The sequence below is a fragment of the Rattus norvegicus genome, chromosome 11 (genome assembly GCF_036323735.1).
Source record: "Rattus norvegicus strain BN/NHsdMcwi chromosome 11, GRCr8, whole genome shotgun sequence".
In the NCBI taxonomy this organism is placed as follows: Eukaryota; Metazoa; Chordata; class Mammalia; order Rodentia; family Muridae; genus Rattus; species Rattus norvegicus.
This window is the reverse complement of record NC_086029.1, coordinates 82,819,517-82,836,232: the sequence shown is the minus strand read 5'-3', so window position 1 is coordinate 82,836,232 and position 16,716 is coordinate 82,819,517. Positions and strand designations below refer to the sequence as shown.

At 49.2% G+C, this 16,716-nt stretch overlaps 1 protein-coding gene and 1 long non-coding RNA gene across 7 annotated transcripts in view; one reads left to right on the top strand and one right to left on the bottom strand.

Annotated features, from left to right (window-relative positions):
- Positions 1 to 16,716, top strand: part of Bdh1 (3-hydroxybutyrate dehydrogenase 1) — a 42,009-nt gene that overhangs the window by 11,901 nt on the left and 13,392 nt on the right. For 5 of the 6 annotated variants that reach the window (XM_006248478.5, XM_063270245.1, XM_063270246.1 and 2 more), the window contains one exon: positions 9,029 to 9,154. In XM_006248478.5, the coding sequence (XP_006248540.1) occupies positions 9,069 to 9,154 (86 nt within the window). In that variant the 5' untranslated portion in view covers positions 9,029 to 9,068. Of the gene's footprint in view, positions 1 to 4,666; positions 4,713 to 9,028; positions 9,155 to 16,716 lie in introns of those variants that run through there. The other variant, XM_039087911.2, reaches the window with a different exon arrangement.
- On the bottom strand, positions 430 to 4,668 carry LOC134481093 (uncharacterized). The gene is made up of 2 exons (XR_010056313.1): positions 4,542 to 4,668; positions 430 to 1,436 (listed from the first exon to the last, which is right to left on the bottom strand). It is a non-coding gene; the product is annotated as an uncharacterized LOC134481093 (long non-coding RNA).

The following is a 16,716-nucleotide window of genomic DNA, read 5'->3' as shown; positions in this document are numbered from 1 at the left end:
AAGCACAGCTTCTGCTGAGGGGCCCATGCTGTTCATAGCACAACAGGAAGTGGGCGCTTGTTTGAGTGTGGTGGGATCCAGCAGGTGGATTGCTTCTTAAAGACCTTTTCTGACAGTAACTCATGCAGCCCCAGGAGAGTGGCATCTCCCTGGGGACAGGCACTAATTCCTCCTAATTACTAAACCACCTGTGTGTGTGTTTGTTTGCTTGTTTAAAGACAGAGCTTCATATAGCTCAGGCTGGTTGGTCTCCAGGTGTGCTCCTTCTGGCCCAGCATCCCATGCGTTGAGATTATGGGTGCTAACAGCCTGACTCCTGGCCGCCTCTGTTTGCTTGCTTGTTCGGTTTTGGTCTGAAAAGCTCTCAGGGAGAACTTTCCCTCGGGATGGAGACCCTCCAACTCCAAAGACCAGACCGAGACACCACAGGATGCAATCAGCAAGAGGATTTGGTTTATTGTCGGGATACACAGGCACAGGCACCTGCGGGCGCTTCAGTCACTCGGGGGACTGGCGCACCCCACGGAACCAAGGATGGGCTTTTATAGGATTTTGGGGAGCAGAAGCAAGCATACAGAAGCAGATGCATGGTTACAGGGATATAATTGGTGGATTCTAATATGGCAAGGGTTTAGCCCGGGGGCAAGTTTCCTAGCTACCTTCCTGAAACATAACGGCTGACTCGGCCCCCCAAGGGTTCAGCCCGGGGGCAAGTTTCTTAGCTACCTTCTTGGAACATAACGACTGACTCGGCCCCCCACCAGGGTGTGGGACCTCTCTCGGGGCTTTTTTTTCATTGTCAGGTGCTCAACCGAAGTCGTCCTGTTGCCAGGCCTTCAACCAAACATATCTTGCTTGGCAGCCGCTGTGTACTCAGTGTTCTAACCTTTCCCTGAACCAGTCATCTTAAGTACAGCCTTGCAAAATGGCGTTACTGCTGCTAAGCTGGGGTCTTTCATTCCCCCATTTTTTTGCTAACTTTGAGTGAAATCTTTCACTCGACTTGGTCAAGAAATTTCTGTCTGGTGGGGGCTTATTCCCCCACTGACTCTAGGCCACAAAAGGGCTAGGAGGAGCCACGTAGGAGTTTTAACTTTAAGGGGTTTGGAATGCGCTGAACTCTCCATGTCTGGGGTGTAGTGTTGTGATTAGTCAATTCCTCAGACCGGACTGCCTTGACGTGTGGTGTGTGAATCTAAGCCGAGACTCCGTCTACCTTTAGGGCGGTCGGGGTAGTCAGGAGGACGGTGTAGGGTCCTTTTCACCGTGGCTCGAGATTCTTGGTCTGGTGTCTGTGCACCCACACGGTGTCTCCAATCTGGAACGGGTGTGGCACCACCGGATGCTCAAGCTTGTCCTGGTAAGCAGTGGCCAAAGGTCTCCAGACGTCTCTCTGCACAATCTGTAGGGCCTGTAAATGGGCCCTCAGAGAAGGGCTGTCAGCAAAATCAGCAATGTTTGAATCAAAGAAATGGACAAATGGGGGTGGTGTTCCATATATTATTTCAAAAGGAGTTAGACCATGGGGGCCCGGGGTATTCCGGGCCCGATATAGAACTAGGGGAAGGAGGGCCACCCAATCCTTTGAGCCAGTTGCAAGCGTAAGTTTGGATAAAGTCTCCTTAATTGTTCTATTCATGTGTTCTACCTGACCTGAACTCTGGGGTCTATAGGCACAATGTAATTTCCAATCAATCCCCAGCAATTTGGCCACCAACTGACTTACTTGGGAGACGAAAGCGGGCCCGTTGTCCGACCCCAACGCTTGAGGCATGTCATACCTGGGAAAGATTTCTTCGAGGAGCTTCTTGGTGACCATTTTTGTAGTCTCGTGCTTTGTGGGGAAGGCTTCGACCCATCCTGAGAAGGTGTCTACAAACACTAGGAGATACTTGTATCCATATATACCTGGTTTAATTTCAGTAAAATCAATTTCCCAATGGATGTCGGGACGGTGTCCCCTAGGACGAACTCCTTGTCTAATCATGGTCCTTCCCAGGTTAACCTGAGCGCACGCTTTGTAACTCTCAGTCACCTTTTGTATCACTTTGTCCCAATTAAAAAAAAAAACACAGATTTATCTCTTCCCGATCTAGTAAGGTTTTCATCTTCTTAAACCCCAAATGGGTTAATTTATGTAAAAAGGAGATCAATTCAAAAGTCCTTTGTAGACCCACTGTTTTAGTTGAGGGTGGTAGATGGCCCCCATTTTTTCTAGGAGCTCTATGTCCTCATGGGCATAAACCCAACTGGTTTGTCCCACTGGTGGGGGCGTGGGTTGGTCTGGGCTATTTAAGGGCAAGATTTGTTTGCTCATGGCCGCTTTTCATGCCGTGGCATCGGCCAGCCGGTTTCTTTGTGCCTCTGGGTTGTGCCCTTTCTGGTGTCCTGGACAATACATAATATTCAGTCTTTTGGGCAAGAATAGGGCTTCTAAGAGGGCCAGAATTTTAGCCTTATTTTTAATATCTTTACCCTTAGATGTGAGCAGCTCCCGCCTCCGGTAGATCTCCCCGTGGATGTGTGCCGTGGCAAAGGCATAACGGCTGTCTGTATATACATTTAGCCTCTTACCTTTTGCCATCTTGAACGCCTGAGTCAAGGCGATGAGTTCAGCCCGTTGTGCGGAGGTACCAGCAGGCAGGGCTTTCGCCCAAATCACTTTGTCCTCCGTAGTGACCGCAGCTCCAGCCTTTCACTCTCCCTCTGCCAAGAAGCTGTTGTCATCCGTGTACCATGTGTGGTCAGCATTCTGAAGAGGCTGGTCCGATAGGTCCGGCCTGGTTCCATGTACTTCTGCGAGGATTTGTAGGCAGTCATGCTGTTTTGCCTCCTCTGGTAGAGGAAGCAAGGTGGCAGGATTGAGGGCGACTACGGGCCCAAACTGAACCCGTTCTGCATCCAGTAACAAGGCTTGGTGCGAGAATTAGAGAGCCAGCGGTCTGGGGGCTGCTTTACCAAGGCCTCCACTGCGTGGGGTGTTAGGATGGTGAGTGGCTGTCCCAAAGTCAATTTTCCAGTGTCCTTGATCAGGACAGCAATAGCAGCCACCATCCTTAGGCACGGTGGCCAGCCGGAGGCCACAGGGTCCAATTTCTTAGACAGGTAGGCCACAGGGCGTTTCCAGGGTCCCAACCTTTGTGTTAGGACCCCTTTAGCATACCCCTGTTTCTCATCGATGAACAGTTCAAAAGGTTTGCAGGAGTATGAGGGTGGGATGTTGAACCCTAAAGTCAGGAGCAAATTGTAAGGGTTTGGAACAGTCAGATGAATATCTTCTATCCTCTTGTTGACCTTTCTCAAGTCTTGTACTGGCCTATAATCTCCAGTGCCAGGTTTCTTACAGGCAGAAGAGGCGTATTCTAAGGCGACCGGCAGGGGATTAGGATGCCTTGATCTAGAAGCCTCGTAATGTGAGGCCTTATACCTTGATAAGCTTCATGTGACAGGGGGTATTGTTTTATGGAGACTGGAGTTGTAGTGGCCTTTAACTGTATAATTAAGGGGGGCTGTTGGAGCGCCAACCCCATCCCACCAGTCTCTGCCCAAGCCAGTGGAAAATTCGTGACCCAAGTGTCTATTTCTAGGGATTGTGGCTTGTCCTGTCCCGGTTCATATAGTCTATATTCATCCTCTAGTTGTAGGGTTAGAACTTGAAGGGGAGTTCCGTGGGGGCCAGTTATTTGGGCCCCTCCTTCCTCAAAATGAATTTGTGCTTTTAGTTTGGTGAGCAGGTCACGGCCCAGCAGAGGGTACGGGCAGTCCGGAACATGTAAGAAGGAATGGGTCACCTTACCAGTAGCCAGCTGAACCCGGCGGTCCGTAGTCCATCGGTATTGTTTCTCACCAGTAGCTCTTTGTACCCAGGCCGTCCGGTCGCTGAGTTGTCCTGAAGCTCGGGTGAGGACTGAATGTTGGGCTCCTGTGTCTACCAGGAAAGTAACCGGCTGCCCCCCAACTTTAAGCGTTACCCTGGGCTCAGGGGGGGCTCCTGGCCCTGACCTCCCTAATCTTTATCTAGAGCCAAGAGGGAGGTTCGTGGTCGAGGCTTTCGGGGTCCGCCAGGCTTCTTGGGGCACTCTCTGGCCCAGTGCCCTTTCTCTTTGCAATAGCCACATTGATCTTTATCCAGCTTCAGCCCCTTTCGAGCTCCCCCCCTATCTCCCTTCCTTTCTTGGCCCTGAACTATGGCGGCCAAGATTTGACTCAATTCTCTCTCTTATTAAAAATCTTTTCAGCTTCTTTAAGTAAATCTTGTAATGTATAGCCCTGCAAATTTTCTAACCTCTGTAACTTAGTCCTGATATCTGGAGCAGCCTGCCAGATGAAGGACATAGAGACACTCGTCATTTGTCCTGGGTCATCTGGGTCATAGGGAGTGTACATACGGTAGGCCTCCTTAAGTCTGTCTAGAAAGGCGGAGGGAGTTTCCCCTGCTTCTTGTAATACCTGTTTTACCTGAGCCAAATTAGTAGGGCGTCGTATAGCCCCTCGGAGACCCGCTAGAAGCAACTGGCGATAAAGGCGTAGGTGTCCCTTACCTTCAGCTGTATTAAAATCCCAGTTTGGTCCTCAGGCAGCTGGGTGGGACGCCCATCATCTCCCAGAACATGCTTTCTGGCCTCTAGGAACACTCCTTGTTTTTTTTTTTTTTTTCTGAGGTTAAGAGGGCCTGTAAGAGCTGTTGGCAGTCATCCCAAGTAGGCTGGTGGGTAAGTAAAACAGATTCTATTAGGTCGGTGAGTGCCACCGGATCTTTGGAGAAAGAAGGGTTGTGTTGTTTCTAATTGTAAATGTCAGCTGTTGAAAATGGCCAGTATTGGGTCTGGCCACCGGTTCCCTGTCTAAGTGGGAAAGCCTGGGAGGTTGAATCTGGCATCACCTCGCGCTTATTGCGCAATCTCCCTGCGACAGGGGAGAAACCCTTATCAGACTGTGGCCCGGCAACTGATCTGGCCGGCAGCTCTGCCTCCTCCGTTTCAGCCGGGCCTGTAGGTAAACGATATGGGGGAGGAGGATCTTCAGAGAGAAGATCTATGAGAGGGGAGTTTGAGTCTGCCGGGAGGACAGGTTTCTTAGAAGGCTCTGATTTCACAAAGGTAGAGAGAGGAAGACGTGGCCGGCGGACCGGGCGGGGCAGAGGGGACAGACTGGGGGTTGAGGGGAGGCCAATTTGGGTCCACGAAGGGTTCCGCCCGGGGGGGGGGTTAAGGCGAGACTCTCTCAAGTGATAATATAAGAAACCTGGTCAGGATGTCCGTGGACGACCCGATCTTTAACCTGTAAAATAATGATCTTATTAAATGTGCCATTCACTGGCCATCCCGCTCCGAAAGTGGGCCACTCGGATGTGTAGAGAGTCTGCCCTTTTCCTTTTTTTTTTTTTAACCTCGACGGACTGGTTGTGTGCCCGGTCGTGGACGTCTTTCTAATGATCAAGAGTGAGACTTAGGGGCGTTGTTAGGGACTGTCCCATGTTAGTTCTAAGGAAGATTAGAACACAGAGAAAACAAACAACACCAACAGTCAAACAAACAACAGACAGGCGTGCTGCACGGCTTTGGTACCAAACTGAAAGCAAAAAGTCAGATGGAGGTGGCAAAGGTCCGGGGCCCTCTGAAAGCCAAAAATACAGACAGAGGTGCCGTTAGTCCGGATCTTTCTCCTCTCCCAGATTGGGCCCCGAAAAGTCGGGCCCCTAACACCCTTGGAACGTCTTCCAGGGCTGCGGGGCGAGAAGTCCGAGCTCGTCAGCTCCTTCTTCGTCCCGCCCAAATTCCAAACAACCTGGCTGAGCGCTCACAGAACAGACCTGGCTGAGCGCTCACAGAACAGACCTGGCTGAGCGCTCACAGAACAGACCTGGCTGAGCGCTCACAGAACCTGGCTGAGCGCTCACAGAACAGACCTGGCTGAGCGCTCACAGAACAGACAGAATAAGGCAGAACGAGACAAAATCAGACAGACAGACAGACGCCGGCCGGCTTACCTCCCAGTGGGTGGTCGGTGGTCCCTGGGTGGAGGATCTCCTTTCCCGGCCAATGCACCAAATGAAAAGCTCTCAGGGAGAACTTTCCCTCGGGATGGAGACCCTCCAACTCCAAAGACCAGACCGAGACACCACAGGATGCAATCAGCAAGAGGATTTGGTTTATTGTCAGGATACACAGGCACAGGCACCTGCGGGCGCTTCAGTCACTCGGGGGACTGGCGCACCCCACGGAACCAAGGATGGGCTTTTATAGGATTTTGGGGAGCAGAAGCAAGCATACAGAAGCAGATGCATGGTTACAGGGATATAATTGGTGGATTCTAATATGGCAAGGGTTTAGCCCGGGGGCAAGTTTCCTAGCTACCTTCCTGAAACATAACGGCTGACTCGGCCCCCCACCAGGGTGTGGGACCTCTCTCGGGGCTTTTTTTTCATTGTCAGGTGCTCAACCGAAGTCGTCCTGTTGCCAGGCCTTCAACCAAACATATCTTGCTTGGCAGCCGCTGTGTACTCAGTATTCTAACCTTTCCCTGAACCAGTCATCTTAAGTACAGCCTTGCAAAATGGCGTTACTGCTGCTAAGCTGGGGTCTTTCAGGTCTTAGTTGCTTATATAATCTCATGGAGCCCAGGCTAGCCTCTGTAGCTCAAGATGATTCTAAACTTGAGATCCTCCTGCCCAATTATTACCCCATGTCCTAAGACTGCCACGATGACAGTCAGATCTTAGTCTAATTGACTTGGGGGATGTAGCTCAGTAGGTCATTCCACCCCCTCCCCCTACATTTCAACAACCATATTCAAACAACAGGTAATGGATAGTAGAAGACCCCTCCCAGCCTCAGAGAGAGAGAGAGAGAGAGAGAGAGAGAGAGAGAGAGAGAGAGAGAGGAAAGGAGAGAAGGAGAGGGAGGGAGCAGAGGTGGAAGGCTCTGAGGCTGAGAGAGCTGCCTCAGCAGACAAGCATAAGACACTGCTAGAAAGTGAGCAAATTGGGTGGTGTAGAAAGTTGTGTAGAGAGCTGGGCAGGGGGTGGGGGTGGCTCAGGCCTTTAATCCCAGTGCTCAGGTGGCAGAGGCAGGCAGATCTTTGTGAGTTCAAGGCCAGCCTGGTCTGCAGAGCAAAGTTCCAGGATAGCCAGGGTTTACAGGAAGAGAAACCTTGTCTTGAAAAACAAAACAAACAGAAGATGAGGTATAGAATGGGAGTGGCTCATAAGAACAAGAATACAGAAGAAACCAAGTTCAAGAACAGAAATTACACAAGGCAAAGAGGCCCTGGCTGCCTGTCCTGGGAATTCAACAGCTAAACACGGCTGCCTGCCTCCTTTGGTGAGCACTGTCTAGGCTGGCTTGGTGAGTTGCCTAAGGCTGCCATGATCTAGATACGGGTTGAACCTTAACTTGAAGTTTGAAAGGGGTGGATTTAACTGACTGTCCACATTCACTGAGGAAATTAGAACCTTTTTTTTTAACTGTTTACTTTATGTGTATGAGTGTTCTGCCTTCGTGTATGTCTTTGTACCACACCCAGGCATGGTCCCTGAAGAGGTCAGGAGAGGGTGTTGGATTCTCTGGATCTGGAGGTCGAGAGTGTTGTGAGCTTCTGTGTGAGTGCTGGGAATCAAACCTGGGTCCTCGGGAAGAGCAGCTGGTAGTTTTAACCACTGAGCCACCTCTCCAGATCCTAAGTGAACGAGTTTTCACCCGCAGAGGAGGGAACTTTGGGAGCTGATTCAGATTAGATAATGTCATCTGGTTGGAGGCATTATAAGAAGTCTGTGACCAGGTGTGGTGACACGTTCTTGATTCCAGCACTCGTAGATGTAGGGTAAGATCCGGCTGGGATCTTATCATTAACAAATTAGAGCCAGTTATGCAAAGGAGGGGCCAGCAAGAGACCAATTCCCTGGGCTCCAGCCCTGTGGGTCACCTCAGCAGGCCCTCCTAGCCCTTCAGCAGAAGGCGTCATTGTTAACCAGAGCAGGGAGATGCCAACAGAGAAACTGACCAGCCGCTACTAATGGAAACATAACCCAAGCTGAGGAGACCTCCGCTTCTCTTCAGTTTTTGGAAGATTACAGGAGGTAAATACCTGGAGCTCCCTCCTGTGATGAGCTTTAGTTTGGCTATTTAGTCAGCCATCTTATTACTGGCTTTGTCTGGGTTCGATTTGTGGGTGTGACATTTAATCACCATGGTGCTGAGTAGGACCTCAGGTGGCACCAAGTTGAGATGAAGGTTACAATTTAACCTTAAATGGGTGAGGATGAGGGGTGTACGTATTTGCTTCTCATTGTGTGCAGGTTTTGCTATTGTCTTGCTTTGGCTTTTGGGGGGTTATTGTTATTGTTGTTGTTGTTGTTGTTTGCAGAGTCTTATAGTCCAGGCTGCTGTGGAACTTGTTGTATACAGTCTAAGCTGGCTTCCAACCTCAGCCACCCATATGCTAGGATTACAAGCCTAGAGACGTGTGTGTGTGTGTGTGTGTGTGTGTGTGTGTGTGTGTGTGTGTGTGTGTTTTCAATGTTGCAATGTGAAGAGTCTCCACTCTCATCTTGTAACTCCAGACTCTCTACTCTAGGTCCTAGAGTCTAGGGATTACTGACTAATTAAATCTCATTGCCTCGAGTTTGCTGGGGTGAGAGAGAGGTGGTATGGTGCTACAAAAGCAACCGGAAGAGGATAGAGAGATACACTGTGAGTGAAGGCCGGTGTCCTGATCACCACAGATGGATGTTTCAACAGATATTAGAAACCTGGATGAGGGAACAGCGTTCATTGAGCTAGAAACCATCCCCAGGTAGCTCAGTGGTTAAGAGGTTGTAAAATTGTGTGCTGCTCTCCCTGGGGACTCCCCGCCAGATATGTCACATACAGTTGCTACAAATGTGGGTCATCACTAAATTATAAACGTCCTTAAGTTCTTGAGCGTGAGCTTTATAGATGATGTCACCAGGCTAGATATACCTTCTCCTGGTTATGTCCCCAAGACAGCTCTACTGTGGAAGACACTGAGCAAACATTCTGTGTTTCAGAGCCACCAGAAGGAAGCAGATCATCTTACAACTCGGTGCCATGATGCTGGCCGCCCGTCTTTCCAGACCCCTGTCACAGCTCCCAGGAAAAGCTCTAAGTGTCTGTGATAGAGAAAATGGGACAAGGTAAGTAACCAAAGGAAGGGCTGGCCTTGAAAACCACCCTTTTCACAGGCAGGCCCTAAACACCTTCCCTACCTGCCAGACCCCAGTGAACGCAGGCCTCCAGGGCTCAGGAGACAGGCCTTCCGGGGGCTCACAGGGCAAATAGGAATAGTTTCCTAGTGATTTTCTAAACCCTTCTGTCCATTCTGGGGCTGTAGCTCAGGGATAGAGCACTTGCCTAGTGTACACACGGTTGCTAGTGACTGCAAAAATAAACCTTTTTTCCCCTTTTGTCTGAAAGAAATTTTGTTTTGTTTTTGTTTTTCCGAGGCAGGGTTTTCTCTGTGTAGCCCTGGCTGTCCTGGAACTTGCTCTGTAGACCATGCTGGCCTTGAACTCATAGATCTGCCTGTCTTCTGCCTCCTGAGTACTGGGATTAAAGGAGTGTGCCACCACTGCCTGGCTCTGAAATCCTCTTAGAATCATAAAAATTGCAAAAACAAAGAACACCCAGATGCTCCTCACCAGGCGACCATAGCCATTCGCATGACATCAAGTCACATTGCAGGGACGAACATAAAGACATTGCCACATATATGATGCCAATAACCAAGCTACAGATCTCACCCAGCCTCTACCAAAGGGCCTCATGGGCCTGTTACCCAGCACACAAGGTAGCCCCAGCCACCACCATTGATCAATGTGTCTCCTTAGCCTCTTCCCATCAGTGACGACTCTTGTATCACCTTCAGTCACAGTCTCGACACTGGGGGGTCACTCGTCAGCTACTCTGAAGTGTCTCTCCCGGCATGGGTTTGCCTGTGTGCCATTGTGGTTGCATACAGATTAGCACGTAGGCAAGGGGTTTGCAGGAGGGAGGTGCGCCCTTCTCCAATGTCTGTGTGACTAGTTTCTTTGGTCTTTTCCGTTTACACTCATAAGTAAATACCCTAGACATCCCTGAGCTGCTGGGATTTGGAAGGATTATTGAATAAGTTCACACTAAACAAGCAGATCTTTGGTATTTTGGAGACACCATCTTACCATGCTGACAGGATGGTTTCCAAGTCCTTGGTTCAGAGTCCTCCTACGTTAGCCTGTACGTGCTGGGTCTAGGTGCATGTAGCCACAGTCGGTAGATCTTGCCTTTTTTTTTTTTTTTTCCGGTTCTTTTTTTTGGAGCTGGGGACTGAACCCAGGGCCTTGCGCTTCCTAGGCAAGCGCTCTACCACTGAGCTAAATCCCCAACCTGAAAGCTGGTGTTTTCTATGCTAACATATTTCCTTAGAGCATACATTGTAAATTCTCTCAGCATTTGCTAAAACCCATTTGTATGGGACCCACAGCAAGAGGCTCTGCCAGAAATAGCTCTTCAGCTCTCCACTGATGCCATGTGAGGGATTTAAAATGCACCTCATGCACAGCAGTGTCCACTGCGTGCAGGAGACAAGGATCCTGGGTGTAGAAGGGATTTAGAAAGTAGCGACTTTGCACCTTTTCTTTTAATCCATCCATATTTACTTTTTATTTGCTCAAATCCTTGAACGTTACAACATCAGGAATTCTATGTCTGGTAGCTTGACCAGGAAGGTTACCTGGGAATTTGGCAGGAACTGTGCCACAGTCTGGCTGGGCACAAATGAACCCTCTTAGATCACCACGCTGCCTTTGTCCAGCTTTCTGCAGGACTCTGCATGGTTTCTGCTTTGTTGCACCTAAGTACAGCCCTTGCTCAGGGAGAATTCACCTTCATCTTCAGTATAAGCACTGTGTGTTTAGGAAGAGCTGTGCTCCCTCTGCAGGCCATGCTTAATGCCAGGGGAAATCACTGGCCCACCAAGCGTCCAAGCCTTGCTGGGGGATAGAGTGAAACTACCCACCTCTACTTTTTAAAGCAAGCGATTCATAAAAACAGAAAAACCTGAGCCTGGGGAGATGGCTTGGTGATGAAGAGGACGGGCTGCTCTTCCAGAGAACCCAGATGTTCCCAGGGGAGCGAGCATCCACATGGCAGCTCATAGCTGGTCTAACTCCAGTTGGAGGAGGATCTGATGCCCTCTTCTGGCCGCTGCAGGTACTGCACACATGGGGTGCACATACATATGTGCAGGCATTCATACATATAAGATGAAAAATAGAAAAACCATCTCCAAAGTGGCTTTTAGAGATTTCTGAGATTTTCTTATTTGGAAAATAACCACAACTGGGCAGTAGAGGTGCATGCTTTTAATCCCAGCTCTTGGGAAACTGAGGCAGCTAGGACTACAGAGCTAGTTCCAGAATAGCCAGGGCTACAAAGAAAGAAAGAAAGAAAGAAAGAAAGAAAGAAAGAAAGAAAGAGAAAGAGAGAGAGAGAAGGAAAGAAAGAAAGAAAGGGAAAGGAAAGAAAAGAAAAGAAAGAAACTCAATGGAAATTAAAATATTTCTACCAAAGGTTTGTCCTTAAAAGGAAGTGGGGCATTGGTTTCATTTCTGGCTCATCTGAGGGAAAGAACACCTGTTACAGGGACATTCCTATGTGACTAGAAGAGCTACCTGGTTATTCCAAGGGTCACAGTGTGTGTTGGGGGAGGGGGTTGTCAGCTGAGCCAGAATGAATTAAATGTCCCTAGGATAGTGGGGACATATGGTCAGTAGTGGCTGAGAGAGACACAGGTGTGAAGAGAAGCTAGCACAAAGGGTAACCTGTGCTAAGATCTGTAGGGAAAATCTTTGGCCTGATTAGTTTGCTGGAGTCTCAGTTGCCCAGGCCTTCATGCTCCAGCCATCCCTGAGGGTGAATCTTCCTGGTCTAGCATCCTCGACCTGGCAATCTGCTCCACTTAAGACCCCAGTAGCCTTTGAGTTTAGAAGTGTCTAGCTGTGCCAGAAGGCACTGGTGCCTCTGGAAAATGGCGTACTGATGTGTTCCCACCCAGGACATTCCTCCTACACCCGGCGCTAGTGATCTGCCCAGGCAGGTAGGAAGCATAACAGCCCATGCTCTGGTCCAGCAGTGTAGAACTGGGTGCCCACCCTGGGTTTGAATACCCCCTCTTGGCAGCTACATGACACTGGGGATTCTTACTGACTTTTTCCCCTAGAGGCCATTGCCAGGCTATGCTTTTCCCAAGCTGACTTGGGCCAGTCTTCTAACCCAGTCTTTTTTTTTTTTTTTTTTTTTTTTTTTTTTTTTTTCCGGAGCTGGGGACCGAACCCAGGGCCTTGTGCTCGCTAGGCAAGCGCTCTACCGCTGAGCTAAATCCCCAACCCCTAACCCAGTCTTAATTAGACTGAGCCCACTTCACTTGTGGCTCCTTTGGTGGAAATCAGTTCAGTTACTGGTTACCGATGCTGGTCCGTGGTGGGACCAATAACACAGACAGAAACCCGACTGGTAAGAAAGGGCAAAAGCCTGCATGGATACCCCTGTCTTCCCAGAATACCTCTCCGGTGCAGACTAGAGTTTCTGGATGCAAGTGTTCAAATCAGCAGTAGCGTCTGCCACAGGCCCTTGGCACAGAGTGGCTGTGCTACCGTCTGTCTCCCCCTGGGGAGTCTGCTTTAATTGGTCATGAGCAAGAGCCCCCTCCACACTGAGAAGCAGCCCCAGGCCTGGGACCTCACACAGGTGTGGGCAGCTGTCGAGACTGCGAACACGGATCAGAGCAGGTGGAGCACGGTTGGCAGTGGTGAGAAGAGACGGCAGACGGCCAGGCAGAGCCGTGCCAGCTGGAGCTGGCCCGTGCTGCACAGGGCCCGAATCAGCTCTCTGTAGGGCTCTGCCTCTCTGGGCTGGGTGCAGAGGGCTTGGGTTGTGAGCTCTGGGAATGTAGAATGACATCGCTGACAGTTAGGTGATATGGTGGAGCCCGGTGCCACCACATTCTGCACAGGACACCGAAGGGAGTTTGACTGAGCTCCAGTGAGTATATAGATAGCATGAATTGGACTTGTTTTGTTGTTTTGCTTTTTAATTTTCATTTTTTATTTTCTTCCTTGGGAAAGGTCACAAGGGTGGGAAATGGATGTGATCAGGGTGTACAATGTGACATTCCCAAAGAATTGATAAAAACATGTTGAAAAAAACATAAAAAGGAGGATGTTATAGACAAGCAGGAAGACTTGTAGGCGACATGGTTTGCAGACGTTTCTAAAGCATCTAAAGGATGTTCAAAATTCAGCAGTGCAGGAAGACAGAGTCCAAATAGAAGATGGACAAACACAGGATGTACATGTTCTGAGCTGAGGTCTTTTTTTTTTTTTCCCGGAGCTGGGGACCGAACCCGGGGGCTTGCGCTTCCTAGGCAAGTGCTCTACCACTGAGCTAAATCCCCAACCCCCTGGGCTGAGGTCTTAATGCCTGTGTGTGACCCCCAAATGCATGGACTGAAATCCTGCTCCCCATAGCACTGGTGGATTGTGGTTCCCAGAGGACTAGAGGAGGAGGAGGACTTTTAAAGGGGTGCATTAGATTGGCTCAAACAGTAGAGGCTGGCCAGTCTCACAAGGCCTGTGTGCACACTGGAAAGCCAGCAACTACTTCCCGGTTTCAAACCAGTGCCAGAGACCTCAGCCACTCCTCTGCAGTCTCAAACCAGTGCCGGGGCCCTGGAGGACCCTGGGATCATCACTGGAAGGTAGAGAGAGCTGGAGTCGGATAGCAGTAGTGTGCCCAGCTCAGGAAGAAGCGAGAGTAGGTGAGCAGCTTTTCTCTCAGGTTTCTTAGCATATGAGCCCTCCATTAGATGTTGCAGCCAGTGACGGTAGCTCTCCCACCCTGAGTGAATCCTTCTAGAAGTACCCTCACAGACGGAGTACCTCCAAATCCTGTCAAGTTGACAGTTCAAAGTAACCATGCCAGCTGGTGTAAGAAGGTTAGGTCTTAGGTGTTAGATTGTGAAGGCCACCTCCATCAGTGGGTTAGTGACAGAGGTCTAAGACACCCCCACCATCCCCTCCTGCTAAGTTAAGTCACAGCAAAAATTGCCAGCCTAGGAAGTAGGCCCCTACACCTGCCGCCATCTTGAAGTTGAGCTTCCCAGGGTACAGACCTGTTAGGTTTTCTGCCCTCTAAACCGCTGTGTTGATTATCAGTCACCCTCACTGTGGTAGTTATCAGCCGTCTGACCTGAGACAGGAGGTAGATAAACATCTTTAGCTATTAGAGAACTGAAAAGCGGAGCCATAGCGAGATAGTCATGCATGGTTTTCAACATGGCTAAAATAAAAAGAAAGCAGTGGCCAGGGCTGAAATCATGCCTGTAATCACACCACTTGGGATGCTGAGACAGGAGGATGCTGGGCAGTTTGAGTCAGTTTGGCCTATATAAAAAGTTCCATGCTACCCTGGCTTGCAGGAGACTCTGTCTGAAAAATCCATAGTAACAAATAAAACTTTTAAAGTGGGGGCTGGAGAAATGGATCAGTGGTTAAGAACATTGGCTGTTTTCCCAAGGGACCAGGGTTCAATTCCCAGCATTCCCATGGCAGCTCACAACCAGAACTCCAGTTCCAGGGGACCTGACTCCTTCACACTACTAAAAGTGGTGATACCTTCCAATTCTGGGGAGTATATGGAGATGCTGGATCCTCATACATCTCTGCTGCCGATGTAGCATGCTTCCTTCTACTCCAGAGCTGTAAACAGTTCCCTAGTTTCTTTAGAAACGAAGTATGCACCTACCATATGACCCAGTGATTGTGTTCCTGGGAGTTTATCCAAGAGAAATATGTTTATACAAACTCCTGCCCAGGAATCTTCATAGCAGCTTTATTCATAATAAATCCAGACTGGAAACAACCGGGGTGACCTTCAGCAAGTAAACAGTTACACAATAGCCGAAATTAGAGAGTGCGACTTAGACACAAAAAAGGGAAGCTTTATCCAACAGTGTGGCTGCGTTTCCAGAGAGCAGAGCTGTGTAGAAAGCCAGATCCAGCCGGCTATGCGTGGTATGATCCATTTTATAACATTCTCTTTGTTGTTACTGTTTGTGTTTTTTGAGACAGAATTTACTTTGTGGCCCAGGCTGGCTTAGAACTTCCAGTGGTCTTCCTGCATCAGCCCCCTGAGTGCTGGGATCACAGAGTAAGCTGCCATGCCTGGCCTCACATTATTGAAATGATAGTTGTAGTGGTAGAGAACAGTTTAAAGGGTGTGTGTGTATGTGTGTGTGTGTGTGTGTGTGTGTGTGTGTGTCTGTGTGTGTTGCTCTGAAGAGAGTAAAGAGAAAGGTGCAAGTGATGGAAATGTTTTGCACTGTTGGTTATTCCTGGCTATGACGATGCTCACTGTGCAACACTACCATTAATAGACAATGGGCAAAGGGGTAACCGAGGTCTCTTTGCTTACCCGGTTTTCTTTCCTCTTCTCTTCTCTTCCCTCTCCCCACCCCTCCCTCTCCTTTCTTCCTTCCCTCTCCGCCTTCTTCCCATTCCTCTTTCTCTAGTACTGGGGATTGAACCTAGGATTTTGCCTGTGATAGGAAAGCATGTGACCACTGAACTGTGTTCTCAGCCCTACTTTTACTTTTTATGATAAGGTAAACTCACCAAGTTCCCCAGGATGGCCTTGAACTTGCGATCCTCCTGATCCATTTTCCCAAGTGGCTGTGATTATAAGCCTGACGCCATGAAGCTGAGCTCTAGGCATTGTTTTTTCCCCTCCTCCTCCTCTTCTTCCTCTTCCTCTTCTTTTTTCTCCTCTTCCTCCTACTCCTCCTCCTTCGTTTATTTATTTTATTTATGTGAGTACACTGTAGCTGTCTTCAGACACACCTCTGAAGAGGGCATCAGATCCCATTACAGATGGTTGTGAGCTGCCATGGGGTTGCTAGGAATTGAACTCAGGACCTCTGGAAGAACAGTCAATGCTCTTAACCACTGAGCCATCTCTCCAGCCCCTATGTATTGTTTCTTAATAGTGTGTACATCTCTAATTATTCCCAAATACAAAGCTTAAAAACATTGCTCCCTAAGCAGAAATGAGCTTAGGGAGAGTTAAAACACTGAAATTAGAGCTGGAGAGGTGGCTCAGCAGTTCAGAGCACTGACTGCTCTTCCAGAGGTCCTGAGTTCAATTCCCCAGTAACCACATGATGGTGGCTTACAACCATCTGTAATGAGATCCAATGCTCTCTTCTGGTGTGTCTGAAGACAGATACAGTGTGCTCATATAAATACAATAAATACATTTTAAAACACTGAAATTACAGAAGTGTTTGCCGTGTGTGTGTGTGTGTGTGTGTGTGTGTGTGTGTGTGTGTGTGTACACATGTAGAGGTCAGAGGACAACTTGTGGGAATCAGTTCTCTTTCCTAGCATCCCCTGGGTTCGGGTGATGAATCTCGGGCTGTCAGTCTTGGCAGCAATAACCTTTACTCACTAAGCCACCTCAGCAGCCTGCAGAAGCTGCTTTCTGAAAGTGTATGCACACTTTGATTACCCTGGAGCGCTGGCCATCTGTGTACCCTGGAGAGCAGAAAGTGAACATTTCTGGAGCAGGCCATGGGCCAGTCAAGTTTTGGCCCAGCCTCTAAGAAAAGTAGCTGCTAGGTTGGCTTTCTTCTCAGGAAGGCATCTCCTGTAGAGTGGCCAAGATG